Source organism: Acinonyx jubatus, chromosome A3 (assembly GCF_027475565.1).
Source record: "Acinonyx jubatus isolate Ajub_Pintada_27869175 chromosome A3, VMU_Ajub_asm_v1.0, whole genome shotgun sequence".
Taxonomy (NCBI): Eukaryota; Metazoa; Chordata; class Mammalia; order Carnivora; family Felidae; genus Acinonyx; species Acinonyx jubatus.
Window position 1 is genome coordinate 59,071,364 of NC_069388.1, and position 23,657 is coordinate 59,095,020.

The window sequence follows — 23,657 nt, forward strand, 5'->3', positions numbered from 1 at the left end:
AAAATGCTGCCTTAGCTTGTTCCTAAAAATCAACAGAAATGTGACACAAGTCACTCATTGATTAAACAGGCATTTCCTCAATTAGGCATCTGTGGGGTCCATGGTAGCGGGTGCTATGAAGGATGTAGATGAAGCAGGAACTAAAATCCACAGTGGAGAGCTTGTGCATGAATCAGAAGGAAGATTAATCAGGAAGGAGAGTCATGACCGAAAATACAAAGCAGCCAGCAAGCACACAGGCACCAACAGGCAAAAACCCTGAGGAAGTCGGCCCGCAGGAAGTTAACCATAGTCACCAGCAGACCAGTGGATGAGGGCCCTAAGCCCTGAGTTTTTCCTCCTCCACTGCCACTTAGCTCTTCACCATTGAAGCTTCCTTGGCCACAACTGCCTTATCCCAAAAATGGCAGGTATTCCTGTTCTGCCTAATCTATAAACCTGTTCTGAGGAATAAATGATATAATTTGAGTGAAAGCTCATTGTAAGTGGTTCTTATTAGGAGCAAAGCACAGCAATTGGCCTGCCTAACCTGTTACAGATACTGCAAACAATACAAAAAAAAAAAAAAAAAACAGAGTCCAGGTCCTCTGAAAGAAGTGTTTGGCTTTGTTGAAGACCCAAGATGCATACATGTGAAATCAATATGAACATCACAAGACTATGCAGTTAAAAAAAAAAGACAAAACAAAAACAACAACAACACCAACAACAAAAAAGACTATGTGGTTGAGGCCAACCTTTACCTGTTGGTAAAGGCCAACAGGTATTGCTTGGAGTGGTGTTCTCGAAAAATTAGATCTAATTCTGTCATTTTAGGTTGAAGACCAACATTTCTCAAAGGAATGAGGTCCCCCTTTCATGAGGCTATGCCAGTGAGTAATGGGACATCAGGCAAAGCAGCGGATTAGGTCTAATAAATAAACACTAAAAGTTTTTATTTGAGTAGGTGACACACAATGTTACACTAGTTTCAGGTGCACAACATAGTGATTTGACAAGCTTAAACAGTATGCTATTGAGAATCTTTAAACTTAAGCAAATACGGGTTTAGTCTTGGTAGTGCCTGGTAGCTCTGCAGCCTTGGACATGTCTCTTAACCTCTCTGAGCCTCATCTACAAATTAGGGGTGATAATATTTCTTACTTGTATGGATTAGATTAGATGATATCTGTAAAGTGGGAGGCACATTGTAGTTGTTCAGCAATGAAAGATGACTGTGAGATAATAGATGCCCTTGAAAACCAGCCCAAGGCATTTGGATTTCCTTTGAAAGGCAATAGGAGGTCATTGTAGATCCTTAAGAAAGGAGGTGTGAGTTAGCGATGTGTTGAAAATGGTACTTTAGACTGATGTTTTCAGCTGTGGAGTGCAGGAAAAAAATGACGCTAAAGCACATCAGACAACGAGCCCATACTAAATTTATGAAATTCTCCCCTTCACTGTTAATGCTCCCATCAGGAAATTTTAGTGCAACTCTCCCCATGTGCAGCTGCGCTTTTGGCCATAGGCAGTTGTCTGTGTTCTCTGACATACGACACGTGCGCTGTGGAAGGCTCAGGATGGCGGGGGTGAGGGTGAGGTAGACGTAGTGTTAAACATGGTGGCAGGACCAATGTGAGTTCATGCTCAGCCATAAATGTTTTTACCTTCTCCCAAAATGTGTCCCCTTTCTGCCAGAGGCCCCTTCAGCATCCATTAGTATTGACCGTGTCCCATGACACTAGGGAAGCTGAGGCACACAAGTCACTGACTTGCCAGTGGTCACATAGTGAGGGAAATACGGGGCAAGGAGGAGACACTGTCAGAAGCCATAAATTGTTTGCCACCACATGAGCTTTCAGCCACACTCAGCTAAACCCAGGGAATGCGAGGGCTTCCCATTGGCCACAAAGCTGTTCTGTGTCCTGCTGTCCTGCTTTCTGTCTTGCATGCATCTCCCACAGTATGTACGAGGTGTGCTCTTAGGGTTCCTGTGTTCCCTTTCTCTGGAGAAGCCAAAATAAGGTGAGGTCAGAATTTATGCAGAACAACCCAGAGATGCAAAATGATAACTTTTTGTTCTTTTGCATCTTGCTGTAGAGCCCTGGTCCTTTTGGTACATGAAAACCAACAAAGCAAAAAGTCAAGTCGAAGGCCAGACTCCTCATTGAGGCCATGAGGGTTTCACCTCCCACACCTGTGTCCCAGGGCGAAGCCTCTCCATCCTCACTGCCCTGGGAGAGGGGCCCCAGATTCTCATGCTGGTCCTACTGAAATATCACTTGTCCTTCCCAGTATCTGGAAACCTTGTGCTAGTGTTCCCCAAAGTGCAGTTAGTCTCATCTATTTTGGGGGAACCAGCAGGATGTGTATGGTCCCTGCCACAGCTCCAGTGCCTGGTGCCCACACTCTGTGTCCTCTCATCTTGGCCCCAGGCTCCTCTGGCCCATCGAAGGCATTCCATGTCCTAAGCTATGTCCCAGACTCCCCCAGCCCCAGCCGGGGACAAGACTGCCTGCCCCACTCCCCTCAGATCCTTGCAGCATGTGCTTATGCCCCAAGTTCCGCTCTCAATCTGGACCTCTTTGTTGAAAGACAAATTTTGACTCATAAAAGCAAGCTTTTAGAAATTATTATGTTAAAATTTTTTTTAAAAAAAGTTTTTCGCCTGCAAGGAAGCCTGACTTGCTCTGGACTTTAGCCAATCAAATTTGAAATGCAAAATTAAGCAATGTCTTCTTTTAGTCTGGGCTAGAAACTGGTCTCCTGAAACAATGGATGCCACAAATTCAGAGCATGGGAGGCCACAGGGAAGGAAAAATACATCACCTTAAATAGTGAAAATATTTTCCCATTTCACTTTTCACAAATTGAAAACACTCTGGCTAAAGCTTTACACTTACCAATACACCTATTTTCTATTAATAATCATAGATACTGGATATTGGACTTTTATTAGAAATCAACAGCATTGGGCCCCTGGGTGGCTCAGTCGGTTGAGCATCCGACTTCGGCTCAGGTCATGATCTCACGGTCTGTGAGTTCGAGCCCCGCGTCGGGCTCTGTGCCAACAGCTCAGAACCTGGAGCCTGCTTCGGATTCTGTGTCTCCCTCTCTCTCTGACCCTCCCCCGTTCATGCTCTGTCTCTCTGTCTCAAAAACTAAATAAATATTTAAAAAAATAATAATAATAAAAAAGAAATCAACAGCATTTATTCCCTTTTTATAAGCCATAACCTTTTCATGAGCCATAGATACCTAGAGACTTGAATGAAAACTGTAGACCTCTCTCAGAAAAATGTATCCACACAGCATTTCGCATTCTGTTTCAGGGCATTCATTGACTCCCTGGAACCAATCCATGTGGCAAAGTTTAAAATCTATAATGTCTGTGATTTGCTCTAAGTTAGCAAAACTGTGTGCAGAAGTTTCCACCGTCACTTCCGTGTCTGAAACACTTCCAGCAAAGTGGGACAGAAGCAAGCTGAAGATGGACTAACCAAGTCCAGCTGCCAAAGCATATGGGGCACACAGAGTTCCCTTTGAATCAGGAGCTCTCTACCACTAAACAAGCCATCTCCCCAAAGTTATAGCTTCTACTGTTAAATGACTGTGCCCTACTTGCCTTCACCACGTAAATCATATGTTAATTGCTTGGGATTATAGGTTCCACTTAGCCCCCTCTTTTTTTTTAATTTTTTAAAATGTTTATTTATTTTTGAGAGTGAGAGAAATAGAGCATGGGTGGGGGAGGGGCAGAAAAGGAGGGAGGCACAAAATCTGAAGCAGGCTCCAGGCTCTGAGCTGTCAGCACAGAGCCTGATGTGGGCTCAGATCCACAAACCGTGAGATCATTACCTGAGCTGAAGTCGGACGCTTAACCGACTGAGCAATCCAGGCACCCCTAGCCCCCTCTTTTAATTTCCTCTAAATTTTTTAGTCTTAACAAAAAATGAGTGCTTTAATACTCAGGGCCCCCAAACTATTCCCCAGTTAACTTTCCTTGAAATCTCAAGTCTAGATATGTGTGTATAATTATAAGAAATATACATTGTGTAACACTCAAAAGTGCTGGAAAAGGGTTCTCATTAAGTACGGGGCTCTCTCCTTATTTTTTCCAAATACTCTTCATACTACTTCACTGACATATTAAGTGGGACAGAAAAGGGCCCCCATCCCCCCATCCTGTGTGCTGATGCAGCTTCACTACACACACCAACTGCTTCCATTTTCCTTCTGCTCACAGCCCGTTGTTTTTCTGCGCACACACCTAGGGGGTAAGTGAAGATTAAAAACAGCCAAGCCCGTTTTAAGTAAGTCTAATAAAAGATGTTCTGTTTGTTGCCGGTTTTCTGCTTTTAGGCCGAACCAGCGTCCTCTAACAAGTGGCAGCTGGATAAATGGCTGAACAAAGTTAATCCCCACAAGCCGCCTATCCTGATCCAAAATGAAAGCCACGGGCCAGAGAGCAATCAATACTACACCCCGGCCAAAGACGAAGTGCAGGACTGTGGGAAACTTCCCGACGGTTGCCAAACCAGCCTGAGAGAGAAGGACCTCAAGAGCACCTGCAAGGAGGAGCAGAGGCCAAGGACAGCGAACAAGGCCCCGGGGAGCAAAGGAGTGAAGCAGAAGTCTCCACCTGCGGCCGTGGCCGTGGCTGTGACCACAGCTGCCCAGCCGCCCGCTGTACCGGGCACACCCGCCGAGAGCGCACCCGCGCCTGCGCGGAGGTCTGCGGGCAAGAAGCCCACCAGGCGCACGGAGAGGACCTCTGCCGGCGACGGTGCCAACTGCCACCGGCCCGAGGAGCCAGCAGCCGCCGACGCGCTGGGGGCAAGCGTGGTGATTCCCCCGGAGCCCACCAAAACCAGGCCCTGCGGCAACAGCAGAACGAGCCACCGCAAGGAGCTGCGCTCCTCCGTGACCTGCGAGAAGCGCCGCACGCGGGGGCTGAGCCGCATCGTCCCCAAATCCAAGGAGTTCATAGAGACAGAGTCGTCATCTTCGTCCTCCTCCTCGGACTCAGACCTGGAATCGGAGCAGGAGGAATACCCTCTGTCCAAAGCGCAGGCCGTGGCCGCCGCAGCCGCCGCCTCGGGGAGTGAGCAGAGACTAAAGGAGGCTGCCAACAGCATCAGCAGCGGTGGGGGCCCCCGGGCCCCCGTAGGCTCCATCAACGCCAGGACCACCAGTGACATTGCCAAGGAGCTGGAGGAGCAGTTCTACACACTGGTCCCTTTCGGCCGGAATGAACTTCTCTCCCCCTTGAAGGACAGTGATGAGGTCAGGTCTCTCTGGGTCAAAATTGACCTGACCCTCCTATCCAGGATCCCAGAACACCTGCCCCAGGAGCCGGGGGTCTTGAATGCTCCTGCAGCCAAGGACGCTGAGAGTGCACAGCCCAGCCATCCATCTGACACTCCTGCCGAAAAGGCTTTGCCAAAATCCAAGAGGAAACGCAAGGTAGGCCTGGGGCTGAGGGCATGGCAGGCAGGGAGGGCTTTCCCTTGTGTTGTGAGTTGTGGGGAGGTGTTAAAGCCCACATGGGCTGCTGGCCCGCAATGTACAGGCAGCAGTTTTATGTGTGTCCTACTCAACAAACTGTATATGCCACATACTTACGTACTTGACACAGATTAACTCAGTTACATCCTTAGAACCACTTGATGAGGGAAACACCATTAATATCCCCATTTTATCATTATAATTAAGCCCTGTCCCACTGCATGGTGAAGTGGGCATACAGAAAATCTTTATCAAGCATGTGCAGAGGCAAGCTCGATGCTGGGCCAGTAGAAAAGCTGAACACATGGTGAATCCCACCCTTTGCTGGAAGTGATAGAGTGGCATTGATCAATCATGGACTACGAAGCCAAATAGCTTCATAGAATTTAACGCTGTGACTGGGGTGAAACATGAAACAGAAGTGCCAGACACCAGGCTGTGGGTGGATGTGCCCAGTGAGAGGAACATTAGTTTCAGAACCAGCAGCGGCTGCTCCCAGTAGCCTTGACCAAGGAGAACTCTGGGGGGGAAACAGCCTGGGAACAGGTCCCTGAAGAGGAGGAACACTGAGTAATCAGAGAGGATGATGTGGCACCAAAAAAGGGAAACAGGACGAACAAGGAAGGCATGGAGTAAGAAAGGTGGCTCGAGAGCAGGGAGAGCTGGATACACATCTGGAAGCAGACCCAGATATTCAGTAGTGTTTGCAGACTTTTGAGGGCAGGAATAACGTAATCACAAATTAAATTAGGACCAATTTTGAGGAGTTTTATCTCCTCCTGTTACTGTTACCTTCAAAAGTAACTTGAGCCACAGCGAAAAACAACATGGGTAACAAACCAAAGATTGCAATATCATGGATGGTTCCAAATTGAGGACAAAATCACTAACGATAGCTAATGTACATATGTCCCCACAAGAGATGCTATTCTAAGCACTTTGTACATATTAAATTATTTAGTCCTTGCAACTTTATAAGCCAAATATTTTTATCATGCCCATTTTATAGGTGAGGAAACTGAAGCTCAGAAAGCCTAAAGCATCTTGCCCTAGGTTCACATAGGTGATAAGGGGAAGAGCTAGGAATGAACCCAGGCTGTCTGGCTCCAGGGTCTTCGAATAAAAAATTAGTCTGAGGTTTGTGTAGTAGTTTCCCCACAGGGCCCCTGCCCGGAAGGGCTCTATACATTTAATTCTTGCAGTTGCCATCTTGAAATTCATTTTATCTCTGAATTTGTGTTGTTAAGTGAAGTGCAGTGGAACAGTAGAGCATGACTGGGGGCCCATGGAGCTGTGACTCACATGTGGTCCCCACCTCCCTACTATTTCCCCAGGACAGGTTCTGCCCAGCCCTTTGGCCCCTTTGCATTCCAAAGTTAGCAAAACTGCATACAGGGAAAGTTTTCATCATCACTCCCATACTGAAATACTTCTGGCAACATGGTGAAGCATGTCTAGTCCCCATCTCCTTCCAGGACCTGTGCTGCACCCCCAAGTCCCCAGAGGCCAAGGCCAGGTGCAGTGATAGTCAGGGTCAAGATAGGCATCTCACCCAACTCTAATCCAGGGCCTGAATGGTCTCAGGGGAGAACTACAATCTCCTAGTGGTTGCAGGTTCACCTTGGGTTTGGCGTTGGACTGTGGAAAGGGGAAATGCCTAACTGGACATCCCCATCCCTATGTAACTGGCAGGCAGGGGGAAACCTCTACTGTTGGGCCACGCACATGCATACAGTTGTAGGACCGGCCCCAGACACTTCAGTCGGCCTGCACCCCCTCAGATCCCCATGCCTCAAGGAACACAAGATGAAATGATAAATAAACACCACCATGATAGGTCAAGAGAGAGTCTTTGACACCCAGGGAAATGTTTTCTACTTTGATACTTTATCACATTACTCTTTTCTTGCTTTTTTTTTCAGTTTTATTTTTGGAGGTATACTTGACATAACATTATATTAGTTTCAGGTGTATAATGCAACAATGCAGTTTTTCTAAATACTGCAAAATGATTATCCCAAGAAGTCCAGTTAATATCCATCACTATGCATAGCTACAATTTTTTTTCATAAAAATGTTCTTGTTAACTATAGTCACTGTGCTGTAGATTATATCTCCCTGACTTATTCATTTTATAACTGGAAATTTTTACATTTTGACCTCCTTCTCCCATTTTCCCACCTCTTACCCTCCACCTCAGGCAACTACCTATCTATTCTCTATATATAAACTCAGGCTGTTTTTAGTTTGGGTTTTTTGTTTTTTTTTTTTAGATTCTACATTTAAGTGAGATCATATGGTATTTATCTTTTTTTCTGTCTGACTTATCTCACTTAGTAAAATGCCCTCAAGTTCTATCCACATTGTTACAAATGGCAAGATTTCATTTTTTATGACTAAATAATATTCCATTGTACATATAGTTAACATATAGATATAGATACACACACACCCACACACACCCCACATCTTCTTTATCCATTCATCAATTGATAGACATTTATGTTGTTTTCATGTCGTGGCTGTTGTGAATAATACTGCAGTGAACATGGGGTTGAATAATATCTTTCTGAGTTAGTATTTTTCCTTTTCTTCAGATAAATACGCAAGGTGGAATTACTGGATCATATGGTAGTTCTAGTTTTAATTTTTTGAGGAAACTCCATACTGTTTTCCACAGTGGCTGTACCAATTTGCATTCCCACCTACAGTACAGGAGGATTCCCTTTTCTCCACATCCTTGCCAACACTTGAGTTTTTTATTTTAGCGATTCTTACAGGTATGAAGTGATCTTACTGTGGTTTTGATTTGCATTTGCCTGATGATTAGTGATATTGAGGATCTTTTCATTTCTTTGTTGGCCATCTGTATGGCTTCTTTGGAAAAATGTCTGTTCAGATTCTCTGCCCATTGTTTAATTGGGTTGCGTTTTAGCAATCAAGTTGTGTAAGTTCTTTATATGTTTTAGATATTAACTCCTTATCAGATATATATTTACAAATATCTTCTCCCATTCTGTAGGTTGCCTTTTTGTTTTGTTGATGGTTTTCTATGCTGTGCAGAAGCTTTATCACAGTTTGATATAGTCCTACTTGTTTATTTTTGCTTTTGTTGTCTTTTTGATGTAGTCAGCACCAGCCTTCTGAGTAAAAATAATCAGGTGACCTTACCTTCTCGGTACTTCTACTTTCTTCGTTTGTGAAGTAGTGATATCTTTGCAGAGGTGGTAAAGGTTCAGACCATATAATTCAGTGATGTAATCGTCAGATAATTCAGGCCATATAATTCATATAATATGAGTTAGCTCGCTACTTCCCTACCCCTCTTCCCTCCTGTTTCCCTCTAGATACTCCACCCTCCCATTACATGTTGGATTAATGGGTAAATGGATAGACTGATGGAAAGAGAGAGAGAGAGAGAGAGAGAGAGAAACATAGTTATATAAGAAATGTACACATCTAGATGGGGCACCTGGGTGGCTCAGTCAGTTAAGCGGCTGACTTCGGCTCGGGTCATGATCTCGCAGTCCGTGAGTTCAAGCCCTGCATCGGGCTCTGTGCTGACAGCTCAGAGCCTGGAGCCTGTTTCAGATTCTGTGTCTCCCTCTCTCTGACCCTCCCCCATTCATGCTTTGTCTCTCTCTGTCTCAAAAGTAAATAAACATTAAAAAAAAAAAAAAGAAATGTACACATCTAGAAATTGATAAACATATATTGAAAATACATATAGCTGTATAAGCATACATACAGATGTGCAGAAAGACATACAAATTCTATAATATTCTATATTTAAGTAATTTTATTACTCATGGCCTTTTTAAAAATTCTTAACTTATGAAATTTCATTTACACTAAGCCTGACACCCATCTCTCCTCATAAAATCTAATGAATCATCATTAAATACAGATAGAGAAGTGAAAGAACATTTTCATAGCAATCTTCCCTAAGCATTTGGGGTATTAAGACCCCAGTACTGGGACACTACAGACCCAGCTACCAAAGGTGCAGAGTCCAGCCCTGCTGGAACCCTGGAGCAGAAATGGAGATTCAGAGCTTTGGTTTGGGCCTTCCCTGGGTACAGTTTCAGTGTGAGCATCTGGGATCCTGTGACAGAGGCTGTGTGACAATCCCAGCTAGAAAGAGGTCAAAGTCTTTCTATCTTGGAAGCCAGTGCTTGTCTCCTGGAAAACACTGCTGAGAGCCCTAAATATACTGTTAACTGTGTTTCTACTTTCTCACCAGCAGTGGAGCTTTGTTGAGTGCATTTGCCATTGCACCCTAATACACATATAAACACGATTGTGGAAACAAGAATTCAATCAAAATACTATTTTCTAAAAGGGTACATTAAGGATTGTAAGATGTCATGGATAGTAATTGTTCACTAGAATTAAGACACCAAGAGGTAACAACCTTTGCTTGAAATTCATAAAAGCCATTATGGCATTAAGCCCAGGACACGGTTGTCATACTTTATTCAGATACCAAGAAATGCCAAAATGAGAGACACTGAAGGTGCAGTGTCAATTCAGAACAGGTCTTTTTTGGGGCACCTGGGTGTCTCAGTCGGTTAAGCATTCGACTTCGGTTCAGGTCATGATCTCACAGTTGGTGGGTTCGAGCCCCGCGTCGGGCTCTGTGTTGACAGCTCAGAGCCTGGAGCCTGCTTTGGATTCTGTGTCTCCCTCTCTCTCTGCTCCTCCCCCACTCATGCTCTGTCTCTCTCTCAAAAATAAACATTAAAAAAAATATTTAAAAAATAAAAATAAAAAAAAGAACAGGTCTTTTTTGGAGAGCTGATTCAGATGTGTTGATGGTAGACCAATTTTCATCATTCACATTGTTCCCTCCCTAATGTTGACCATGGTGTCATGCTCTTCCTCTCAATAAACTGTCAACAGTAAAACTGACAGATTTCATCCTTGTTGGTGGAGGAGCTGACTGGGAACCTAGAACAGAGGCAACAACGTTGCAACCATACTGCTGCTTGGGATACTCTTCCAGAGAAGCCGAGTAAGCTGGCCTCCCGGGAGCCCTCGCTGTGTGGAAGGTTGTGATGGGATCTATTATGATCCCTTGAAATCCAAAGCTGATTGGTTTTTGCTTATTCCTATGCAGTGTGACAACGAAGATGACTACAGGGAGGTCAAGAAGGCCCAGGGAGAGAAAGAGAGCTCTTCACGACTGACTGCCTCTGCCAATAATACTTTATCCACGAACCACTGCAGCATGAACATCAACAGGTATGCATGTTCCACTGGAGTTACAGTGAGCCGGAAGGATCTCTGGGTCTGAAAGTCATGTATCATATTGGAGGAGAGTCCGACTGTTCAATGACTGCTCTGGTCTGGGTCTTTAGACTTGATTCTCCTGATTTAAACTAAGGCTAATAATTATGCCTGAATGTGTGCTCATGTCACAGCCCCAGGTACAGAGTCAGTACTTCTCTGTAACAAAAGACCGGTTACTAGTTAACACTCAGTTCTGTACTCTCAAAGACACACTTTCCCTCTGAAAACTCAGTAACTAAATTTTCAAACCATGATTTTAATAGCCACTAAACCTGTAAGAACAGTAAGCTTATTATACAGAGGGACAAAGAAATATAAACTTGGGTGGAGTCTCTTGGATATAGACTAAAACTGTGGCATTAGACAGGATCTGTGTCTCCAAGGTTAAACGGCACCCAGTCACTCCTCTAAAGGGGTTCCAGATGGACCCACTTTGCACCAAATCCCCTCCATGACAAATGGCTTTCTAGCAAGGCAAGGTCCGTGATATTTATTAGAAGTGAGTAGCTTATCATCAGTCATAGAAGCTCTTTCCATTTAGAAATACCACACTCAGAAACCACTTTTCCTCTGCTAAGACACTCCTCACTCTCCCTGACTGTGTACATGGAATTTTTAAGGGGAGATTAATGTTTCAGCACAACACATAAAAATGTAAACTGAAAGGTTAGGAGAAGATGTAGAGCAGTACTAAAACTCGGAGAGGAAATTGGAGAGTGAGGACACACGAGCACCGGCCCACTGCAGTGTCAGAGTCACCTTGGGAAGGAAGGCGAGGACTCTTGAAGGTCTGAGCAAGAGGGAGCATGCAGACCTAGTCCACAGTGCTCTGTGCCTAGCAGGTGGTATCCCAAAATACTGAGAAAATGCAAATGGGGGACGTGTGGTTCCAAAATGTCTTAAATGTGCGATATGGTTCTATACATGCTTCTTTCTTAATGCACTGAAAATCTTTCTAGCAGATCTAGTAACTGCCATGATTTCTAAGTAGCGATGAATATAAACAATATTTCAAGTTGTCTGCAACAACTGGAACATGACACAAAAATGTCTGTGATTTCTCCTGATGACACAATCACAGGCATTGCTAATAATACTCCTGCTAAACCACTACTCTGGAAATGTTCAGTTTCAGTGAGAAGTTAATGAAAATGAAGATGTAACTTTTTCCATCCAAGTTCACAAACCCCAGGAACTCTTGCTCTAGAGCCTTTGCCTGGCAGAGCCTGCTGGCTCTGATAGTTTTATTTATGATACATAATGACACTTGCATATAAAAGTGCTTTGAGTTCTTTCTAGGAAAGGTGGTCAATGTACCTCTGGAGTAAGGTGATCACCTATCCCAAAGAGGATATCCAAAGAAAGCTTTTTTGGTCAGCTTGAATATGTAAACTTATAATGATGAAGAAATAATCCTATGTCCGTGACAACACTTAATGTAATAATTTAGTTTTCTATGAGCATTTAAAATCACATAATATGAAAAATAATAGAAATTTATAAACATGACTTTCTTCACTCACATGTCAAGACACAATTATATATAGACTGGTCACATCTATCTTCAGCATCAGTGTCTTTGTCATCATCAACTGAGCCACTTTTGACTTGCCCGAGGGAGTTTTCCAGAACACATCTTCTCACTTCTGCCTTGTTAGATGCATGGTATTTTTTGTACCAGAAAGCTATCACCAGAAATTCTACCCTTACACAGATCTATTTGCATAACACTAAGAACCTCGTTACTTTAACATTAAGAACCTTGACTTTATTATCTGTTCTAGAGGCCTGTGTTTGTAATTTCTACACTGTGACCACCAACTAAGGAAATTGCTTTTTGAAGTGACTTTAATGGCTTGTTTGCAGTGATAGCCAACACATGCAATTAAGAAGTAATGACTGCAGGAATAGTGACTAAGTCTTTGTTAAATGGATTTACCTTTTTTTTTTTTAAACTGGCTTTGTCAAGTGACTTCTGTGAGCATCCCAAATTAACAATGTTTGAGTTTATTTCAGGTTATTGTATCTTTCCTCAGTTTTTTGTTTGTTTTTTTTTTCAGGGCAAAGTAATGGAGAGAGCCCTATCAATATAACATACATTGCAAAGATTCAAACACAAGTGACTCCCTTTTCTGATGGTTCATTTGTGGGGGGGGGGGGGGGAGTTATATTCAGACATAGACAATAGTTTCATTTTTTTTTGTTTTAATTGAATTATAGTTGACATACAGTATTATGTTAGTTTTAGCTATATAACATAGTGATTCAACATTAATGAATGCTCATCATGATAAGTGTGGTCACCATCTGTCACCATACAAAGCTATTAACAGTGTTACTGACTTTTTATCCCCGCAACTCATTTATTTTATAACTGAAAGTCTGTACCTCCTAATCCCCTTCACCTATTTTACCCACACCTCCCGCCTGTCCAACAACCACCAGTTTGTTCTCTGTATTTATGAGTCTGTTTCAGTTTTTTGTTTGTTCATTTGTTTTTTTAGATTCTACATGTAAGTGAAATTATATGTATTTGTCTTCCTCTGGCATAAACAATTAGTTCTGAAGATAAAATAAGGAGCTAGGAATCAGAGAATATAATTTTTAATAACAATTTTCTATTCTGTGTTTATTTGAATCAATGCCTGCTTATCCCAGAAGCCTAACAATTGAAAGTTGGCCTCATATGCTTTGCAGATTATTCTGTGATTCTGTTATTCTCCATATAATAATTAGTACAAGCTCAGGTGTTAGCAAAAGTCCTTTTAGAAGTAGACCGCTTGTACATCATTTGATTGCCTTTCCCATTACTTGCTGCTTAGGCTTGTCAGGAAAACAGTAAGTTGTTTGTTGTGTATTTTGAGATCCTTGGATGAAATACTCAGAAAATGAAAATCTTATTATTCTTAGTCATTTAGCACCAGAATTATTATTCATCCTGATAAGACAAGTAAAGAAACAATGAGTAAAATTTACTTATTGTCCATTATGGTCCTAATGCCATAAAATTGTTTCCTGGTATAATAATTCCCAATAAACACCTTCCTACCAGCAGGTTTTAAATGAGAGGTTTGGGTCATATATAAAACATTTACCTTTCCCTGTGCTGACTGTGTGACATTCCATTACTGTGATTTCCTTTTTCAGCTTGGCAATACCAATAAATAAAAATGAAAAAATGCTCCGGTCACCCATCTCGCCCCTGTCTGATGCATCTAAACACAAATACTCCAGCGAGGACTTAACTTCTTCCAGCAGATCAAATGGCAACGGTTTGTTCACTTCCGCCTCCTCCAACAAAAAGCATAAGGCTGAGAACCAGCTGCAGTCTCATGCCGGAGACCTCACAGTATGTTCATTCTCTTCCTCTCCCAATAAAAATAAAAATGAAATTGAGCACACCCCTATACTCATCTGTCTTTAGCCCAGCACAGTCTAAACACATGCTTGAGGTCCCTCAAGAATTCCTAAATGCTGCTCTGGGAAGGCCTGGTGAATGAGCACACCCCTTTACCCCTTCCCACAGAGAACTACAGAAGAAGAAACCAGAGGAGGCATTTGAAGCCTCTTTTGCTTAAGAAACCTCTTTGCAGGATTTCATTTCCCACTCTAAAAAGAAACGGCCCCATAGTAATACTACCCCAGGACAATGTAAATTGGGAGTTTGAAACCAACCAACCTTATTATTATTTGGAAAGATTCCTTACCCCAGGACAGAGTGAAATCTGGGACTGAAACCCCAGGCCAAAACTGTGGGACTCCCACTCCACCCTTGGTAACTGGTAAAGTGGCTGCAGTATGGGACCCCTACCCCCACCCCTTTTCCAGTGACCTTCTCAAGGGTGATTCCAGCTGCCTGCACTCCCCTGGGGAACGGTGGGGACTTGGGTCCAAGTCTGTCTAACTTCGTATCTTAGTCAAAATGTGATTTGGGGCCAGTTGCATCATCTCTCTGAGCCAGTTTCATTTGCGAAATGGTGGGAGAAAGATTTAAATGAGCCAGTACTATCTGAAGAACCAGACACATACAGATACCTATGCAACTAACACTACATGTTAGTTCCTCTTTCCTGCTACTCCACTTAACAGCTGGTAGCCCTGGATCATGCATCCTCTGGGGCACATTATTTAACTCCAAACTCTTCCCCGAATTCTCTGAGGTCACCATGCTATGAAAACCAGTGGGGCTTTGTGAGGCAGGGAGAGAGATGAGACATGAGAATAGGGCTGTTCAAAAAAAGATGGGGGAGGCAGTATTTAATGTTCTATCTCATGAATTAAAAAGGTAAAAAAGTTGGTAGTAGGTCTGTCAAGAGCCAAAATCTTGTAACATCAGGAAATTAACCCACTTACACACCCTTATTTGGGAGCAATTATCTTCAATTCTAGGCTCAAAGAATCTGAGAAGACCCTACTAGAAAAACCTGGAATAAAAATAAACCATTTCAAATTAAAACACAAACTTATCTGCACCTCTAGATCCTAACATAAAAGCAACCATGTCTAGAGAATCGTAAAATAATTACAGACTTTTACCAAACAGACATTTATTGAGCAAGTACTTTGTGCCAGGCACTGTGTCAAGCAACGGAGATCCAGTGGTGATCTAACAGATTCAGTCCGTGCCTGTGTGAAGTTCACAGTCTAGCTGTGGAGATTATACACATCTATAATTACTGTCACGAGTGCCACAAGGGAAATGCAGAGTCCTAGGTCCTCTGACAACAAAGACGCTTGCTCTACACATAAAATCAGTCCATATTTAAAGAAGCATTTGTACACACTCAACACATTTTCATTACTTCCATTCATCCATTCGTGTTGTGGGTATCTGTAGTTTGTTCCAGAAGAATCCACTTGAATTTCATAACCAAAGACAGTTGCTTTATTATCTGTGGGTCTAGCACACAATAGGTGTTCTATAAATATTGGAATCCCTAGGGAATATGATTTTTTTTAATTTTTCCACAAATCTATAGTGTTCCTTTTAAAAATACATTTTAAATAATTTTGAGTTATTCCCTTTGGCTTTTCGTGCTCTTCACAGACAGCTAATGAGAATCAGTCCATTTTGTGACCTGAATGACTTCTCTTTTGCAAGGGTATAGCTCAGCAGTTCTGAAACCTTGGTTCCTGGATTAGCATCACCTGGAACTTGCTAGAAATGAGATGTCCTCAGGCCCCACTCCACACATCTAAATTAGACTCAGGGTCAGAGGAGCAGCTGTCTGTGTGTTGATGGAACCCCCTGATGATTCTGATGCAGAGTCACCTTAGAGAGCCACTGGTCTGGCCAACTGGGGAAAGAAGGGGCTTGAGTCCTAAGCCCTAGACCTCACCCATAGTAGTTATTTGAGCTTGAGCAAGTTACTTAACTTCAGCCAGCCACAGTTTCTGGATCTGTGAGAGTGGGCCACTAAGAACTTCCCTTTTGTAAGCTTCATGCCTAGCACAGAACCCAACACGGGGCTTGAACTCACAACCCTGAGATCAAGACCTGAGCTGAAATCAAGAGTCAGAAGTTCAACCAACTGAACCATCCAGGCTCCCCAAGAACTTCCCTTTTGATACTGTTATAAGAATGACATTTGAAGGATGCCTGGGTGGCTCAGTCAGTTAAGCATCCGACTTTGGCTCAGGTCATGATCTTACAGTTCCCGAATTCAGGCCCTGCGTCCGGCTCTGCACTGACAGTTCAGAGCCTGGAGCCTGCTTCAGATTCTGTATCTCTGTCTCTCTGCCCCTCCCCTCCCCTCAAAAATAAATAAATGTTAAAAATTTAAAAAAAAAAAAAAGAATGACATTTGACAACACACATGAAAGCCCTCAGCATGAGAACTGGAATGCATGTATTTCTTTTTCTTTATTTAAACAAAGGGATCATCAGTTCTAACAGAGAACACAGAACAGTGGGTTGTTCTTTCAGCCAGGTGGCCAGTTTCTGAAAAGATTGGTGTGTTGTTTTTTGTTTAGAAAGCCGCTCACAACAATTCCGAAAACGTTCTCCACAAGTCACGGCCACAAACAGAGCCATGGTCTCCAGGTTCCAACGGCCACAGGGACTGCAAGAGGCAGAAACTTATCTTCGATGATATGTGAGTGTGGACTCTGTCGATGTAGTGAGGGGCAAAGTTAAAACAGAAACTCTGCGGGTAGAAGGGTTATATTCATGACTTGGTCAGGGAAATGTTGCCCTCTCAAAGAGAACTGGAGCTTACCTTTGAATGCACCCCTGAGTCCCAGGGAGATTTTTGAACAGCTAGAACAGCCAGAGCTCCTGGGGTTGCCTCCAAGATGTCAGGAAGCTAAGGCAAATGGCAGTCATGGGTCTTACATCTCTAAGCAACTTCATTTTGGGTTGTTGGCAGTTGTATGCTACCAGAAAGAGAAGCATTTTTGTTTTTGTAAATTAGAACGGGCAAAGAATAATAGTGGTTCACTCCTGGCTTGTTTCCTCTAAAATGCTACATTCTTTATAATAGCATAAACAGTTCACACAGGAAAAAAATATCCTGTCATCCTTCCCCCAGCCCTAGTGCTGAAACCCAAGTATTACTTCCACTCCCAGCATCAATTCATAAAAGGAGGAGAAACAAGAGAAGATGAATAAAAAGTAACATCCTGGAATGTTCTTCAGATGCTGAAAATGACAAAGGAGAAGTGATAAAGTGATACTGAAAACTATTTAGGCTCTTGGGGGGAAAAATATGTGTCAAGGACAAGCCTGGAAGACAGAAGATATGGTTTCAAGAGTTTGGCTTGAATCCTGTTTTCAACGTTAACTGTTCAACAAGCACCCAGTGCAGGTCTGTGTGAGGCACTCCATCAAATCCTGGGGGTGGGGACAGCATGCAGCACTGAGACATCCTGTCCTCTAACTGCTTACAGTCTGGCTGAGGAGACAAACTACAAACCCCTCACCCCACCTAAAACTGGAAAAGCTAGGGGTGCCAAATGTCTTCGAGTCCCAGCTTCTTTATTAAGAAAAACAACAGTCATGATACCTCTCTCCCAAAAGAAAGTTCTCCCAAGACCCAGTTAGATGAGATCACCCAAGGGGGACCATCCTTGCAGAAGTGATGACTATTGCATCCTCATCTTCCATCCATCCTCTCCTCCAGCCCTGGCTTCACCCAGAGTAAAGACAAGTTCTACTTATTCAACCCTACAGACTTCTCTGTGAAATGAGAATGTGCCGTTAGAGTCCTCAAATTATTCTTGGACTCCAGTGAGCTAATTAAGGGCACAGAATTGGGAAGTTAAAAGCCAAATCCACATTTTTTGTTTGTTCCACTTACTGAACACATTCCAAGATAATTGGATTTATGAAAGTTTAAGAGTAGCCCAGGAGGACAGGTGTTTTTCTCTCCTTCCCATGGCTGCTGCAGCAGCATTTGGCCCCAGGCATGCTCTCCTGGCCCTAACCACCTCCCCTTCTCCTTGTCTTCTCCACTGCCCTAATCAAAGAGGGTGGCCATTAATCTCCGAGGTAGGGACATGTAGTGGGAGGACAGTCCCTTGGTCAACTGCATATATAATTAGTGTTTGGTAGTCTTACTTGTTCACGTGAACTCTAACCATTTGTAAAAATGGGAGATTAAAATTTTGTCTGATGACAACGTGGCAGTTTGCACTCAGAAGTCATAATCTAACAACATGATCAAACACAACGTGCGTTAGACACTAAGGTGCTTAAAACATCCAACATTTCCAACAGCTGACGTTAAGGGGCATGGTATTTAAACACACGTAATACCATTATTACGTGTGTTAATACAATCATAATAAACATACATATAGAAAATTTAAATATAAGGAATTATCCAATGTATGAACCAAAAAGCTAAGTCAAAAATAGCAACAACTAAATGGCCGTACTTCGATCTGCAGTTTCTTGGACTGTTTACAAGAGGAAATGTTTCTCAATCTGCCGGCACTATTGCTAATATAATTTTTTCACGATCTGTGTCAACAAAGAAGCTGTTATCATTCGTTCCTCCCATTAGCAATATGTATAATTTTTCTGGCTGACAGCTACAATAAAACTGTTTCTCTTTTATGGATATAGATATAATAGAATAAAAAGGCACTTGTATGTATCCGTCATACGGAGAGATAGATGTCATGTTCCAATTGCCATGTGTCCCAGTTGATTTGAGATCCGTAACAGTAAAATAAACATGCAACTCAAACAGCCACTCAACCACTGAACTAAGAAAGTCTCCGGAAGACCCTTGAAGCTTGAAAAACAAAACTAGGCATTGTCTTTTCCTTGAAACAATACAGATCACTGTCCCTTAAGAAATCGCTGCGCTAGGAAGTCACCTAAACTTGTATAAAATGTCTCCCAGGTCCAGTTGGTATGTGCTGAGCACTTACTAAGTGCCAGGTACATTGGTAGAAGCTAAGATATGCAATTCATGAATCCTCAGTTATTAATTCAGGGGAGAGGGAGGCACATGGGTGGCTCCCCTGGGAAGGTGCCTTGGGACCACAAAACTTCAGCCTCCTGCTCCTCTCTGTTCTTCACCAGCTTCCCCACCAGCAGGGTTGCTAACAGACGAGGACCTGGCTCCTGTCACTTTCCTTGACTTTTCCCCACTGAAGGTGTCAACAAGCAGTGAAACAACCAGAGAGGCTACCAGTAGAAAAAAAAGAAAGACCTGGAGAAATAGCTCAGGAGCAATTTAGAGTTGATGGAAATCCAGTTATAGTGATCCAAAAAGGAACAGATGCCATACTGTCATTTACTTTTTAAAGCTGCATCATGTAGCTTTTAGAAAAAAAAAAGTAAACTCATCCTTTTGTATTATAAATACTCGTTAATGGTTGAATAAACATGCAATGCAGACAACAGCTGAATTCAGTGGGCGCTTAATAACAAGTGTTGAATGAACATAGCTGAATTAGAATAACAGCGCTAGGAGAGTAATGCCTGCAGTTTTTTCACCATGAATATAAGGAATCTACATGCAGGTAAATTGAAATTCATGGGTTCCTAAGCCCCTTTTCCTATGTTACTTACCAATTAACTAGGCACCAGTTTGTGTCTTCAGGATGCAGATGGAACTGAACAAAATAACACTTATTTTTTAAATGTGATCCAGGTCAGCTGGTTCTGCGTAATTTGCAGGCTCAGACTGGTGGCAATGTGATGGCACCTCCTCCCTGACATTTAGCCACACTCGACATCCACTACTTGACAGCCCCGGTTTTAAGGTGACACCGGTGTGATTGCCAAACTTTTGTTTAAAAAAAAAAATCTGTAAGAATTTATGTCAATGAGTGACAGCACTAGATTCAACTCAAAGCCCAGAAACTGATCTTATTAGTGTGAAGCCACGAGCTGTAAATTACTTTGTGTCATAATTAGTGACAGGGGAGTTCTTGGCCCTGGAAAATCGAGAGAGAACAACTGTGTCATGAAGGCCTCGGTACAGAAGTCCTGAGCAAAGCTAAGTGGTGAAACGCTTGGCTGGGAAATCAAGTCTCCTTTCCCACCAGCCATATTGCTGTGTTGGGAAGCCAGAGAATCCCTAGTGCCAGAACTGCCTGCTGCTCCCAGAAGGATGTACTGTCTCCTGCCCATATTTCACAAGGAAGAGTCAGTCACGATCATCACATTCAGCAAAACCACCAAACATTCCATCTGTCCCCGTGGCACCAGTAACTGGAGCCCAGCTACTTAACTCTCCCAACATTGAGAAGAGACTCCCTCAGCCACGCGTGCTGAAGGCCATGGCGTGTGAAATGTGACTGGCAGGGAAGGGAAAAGGATTTGGCATTTGTGATGTAATTATGCTCAGCAATCTCCTAGCTAAAAGGATTTAATTTTATAGAGGATGGGAAGAGTCTAGTATGTAAAAGGTCAGATCTCTTGTGGCATGATTTAGTCAAAGGACATCAACTGAAATCCTTGAGTAGGTGATGGTACAACGAGGCGAGGCACTCCCACGGCGGGCTTGCTGTGTCCATTGCTCCTTTCCTGAGGGGCTCCCCTTCCCCACCTTTCCCGGTAAGCCAGTAGTACGCCTTCCTGTTCTTCTGTATGGAATTTTCTCCTTTATGAGATCCCTCTCAGCCAAGTTTTTATTTTTTTCTTAACTGAAACCAAGAGTGAAAGAGAAAGAAAAAGACTAGGCTTGGGATGGGGAAGTAGAGGCGATAAGATCTTTCAGATCTCCCTGACTAAAATCTTCATTCTCTGATCATTTTAAGGGTTTTGTAAAATTATTTTATTTTAAATGTCACACCCAGAGAAGAACAACAATCAAGCTGATGAGTTTCCATTTCAGTAGAAAGTTGCTTTTGATTGAATGACAAAAACCTGCCACATTTAGTCTGTGCATCTTGGAAAATGCACACTGTTTTCTGTGTGTGACCGAGAGAGAACACAGTCGTGTGCAAGAGCCTATGGTGTGTACAAGACACGATGCATGATCACCTGTGCTTCTGAGAAGCCAGGTTCTAGAGACTCTGGGGTCCCAGCCAGCATCAAGTTCATGGAAACAAAAACTGCATTTGAATCTTTGCTGCTTAAATTCAGTCTACCTGCTTCCTTCAAGAAGCACTCATAAAGCCAACACTGGCACACCAGAGACGCTGACCCTCAAGTGCCCTCATCAGTAGTGTTCACTTTAGTAGATTAAAAAGAATTACAGGCTCCCCTGCTCTCTAAAGTAGAGCATTCCTCCGAAACCATTTGTAAGTCAGAATGGTGTAAAGCAAAGAGTATCCCCAGTTTTCTGAGAGTTCGCTTGGCATTACTTCACTTAAAGAAAGACCTACATTAGTAAAGTTAAGGCTTTTTTCAGAAAAGTGAAAACCCTCTTCAGGTTAGTGAAAAACATTTCTAATCTAGGTCTTTCGTAAAAGTGAACTTTCAGAAAGCAGGGGGATGCCTGTACTTAACTTCTTACATGTCCTTCTTTGTGAAGAGAGTACTTCAAAGCTGAGGACACAGTAACGCCCATGGGGCTTATCAGATGACAAGCTGACAGGGTATCGGATGATGAATTCATTTGGTATGCAGTTGCCTATTTGTCTCATTTGGACTTCATCTTCCCTAAGGAAATTATCCAGATTTCTGCTGTGCCAAGGAACCTGTTTGTTCAAACACATTGAGCTCCCATCCCTGCCAGTTTTCACAAAACAGGAGGCTCTGCTGAGGGGGGTGGGGGGTACATTTCACAGAGGTAGGAATTACAGAAAGAAGGCTGCCAGCCTCTCCATGGGAGACCATTCAACTCCATCTCAGCCACAGAACAGAACAAAAAGCAAGGTTGCTTTAATACTCCTCTGCCAGAAGAAATATCAGGGTAGCTCAAATCCTGTTGCTGCCTCAGAAGTGAGGTTGCGTGTTTATAGGGGCGATAGTGGGAGGGTGAGGAAAAGAAAAAAAAACATTCTATTTGGATCAAGTGTTCAGATTGTTTTTGTTGCAAAGAGCTCTTACAACAAAGATACACATGGCCAAGGCTTGGCTTTTAAAAAGATCACTTGCAAGCCCCATTTCTGAAGAGCCCAAGATACATAGTTAGTTACACGTATGATGTTTAATTGAACTTTTATTAGGTTGGTTTATGTGTCATCGTAAGATATCATCACTTTGAAAGAACAATATGAAGAATGCTGTTACTAAATGAAAACCGAAAACTCTAGGCTTTTCATGTAAAAAAAAACAAAAACAAAAACAAAAAAAACACCAAAGATTAGATCACAAATCTGTTGGAACACTGAGATAATTAGATTTTATTGTAGTACCTTGGCCAAGTTGTAGTCTATAACTGCCACAATGGCAACAATTTTACTTTCCTCCTGACTGGGATGTTGCTGTCAGAGTGATGCCTTCATCATAGCATGCATCCACCGCCCTGCTGGACAGTCTCCAGTGGTGTCCCATTAGCCCCACTGCCTTTATAATGTTCTAATCTAGGAACGTGGCACTAGAAATCACCTGAAAGGAGAAAATGAGCCAATCATCAGGCAATCTTCAGTGAGTCAGTGTAGTGAGCCCTCCATTATATGCGAGGATGAGAATTGTGACTAATGTGTTTGTAAATGGCCTCTGGACGGTACATTTTTTTCAGCATCTCAGCTTAGTGTCAGCTGTGTGATACAGTCAGAAAATTAGATGTGTTACTTACCCGCGTACACTATTGTAAGAGTTTGTGACCCAGCCTCCATATCAGATTTAAAAATACATTCATATGCTTCAGATCAAAACAATGTTGATTAAGGAACATATATTAGGAATCAGGAGGCACCACCATCCTTAAGGGCAACTTTGAAGGTTAGTGAAAACTAAGATGCCATAGCTTATTGCCAGAAGAATCCTTTCATGAAAACGAAATGCATTTGAAATGATGATCTGTTGGTGACAAGGTCTACAAAACCGGGCAAGAAAAAATTGACCAAACTCATATACTAGAGTGTGGAGCAGATAATGATGTGGAGAATTTCAAGTTGCCATGGAAACGTTCTCTGGCTCATTGGCTGCGATGCTGCACCCCATCAGAAGCCACCACTCTCCTCTAAGCTCAAAATGAATTCAATGCTATTCAAAGAGGATTCATGTACCTTCTACCATGTAGAAGCCTAAGACTATAGGATGGGGAAGATCAAAGAGGTCCCAGCACAGTCCCTGCTGAAAATGTACCAGCTGCAGAGCTGCCCACATGCAATAACTGTAGCCATACCCCTCCAAAGGTAATTAAATGCCTAGACATGTAGTGTAAGTAAGAAGTGGTATCTAGGAAAGACCCAGATGAGCATGGACCAGAGTTACCAAGAAGGTCTTATGGTACAAGAATTTGAGGGAGAGGTAGCATTTGGCTCATAGAAGGCACTCAGTGAATGTGCACTCAGAGAGCAGAATA

General features: G+C 42.8%; 1 protein-coding gene across 10 annotated transcripts in view; it reads left to right on the top strand.

Annotated features, from left to right (window-relative positions):
- The window catches only part of AFF3 (ALF transcription elongation factor 3), a 568,021-nt gene that overhangs the window by 522,634 nt on the left and 21,730 nt on the right, over positions 1-23,657 (top strand). For all 10 annotated transcript variants that reach the window (XM_053200457.1, XM_053200460.1, XM_053200461.1 and 7 more), the window contains 4 exons: positions 4,342-5,445; positions 10,607-10,731; positions 13,927-14,128; positions 16,753-16,874. In XM_053200457.1, coding sequence (XP_053056432.1) covers positions 4,342-5,445; positions 10,607-10,731; positions 13,927-14,128; positions 16,753-16,874 — 1,553 coding nt within the window. The remainder of the gene's footprint in view (positions 1-4,341; positions 5,446-10,606; positions 10,732-13,926; positions 14,129-16,752; positions 16,875-23,657) is intronic.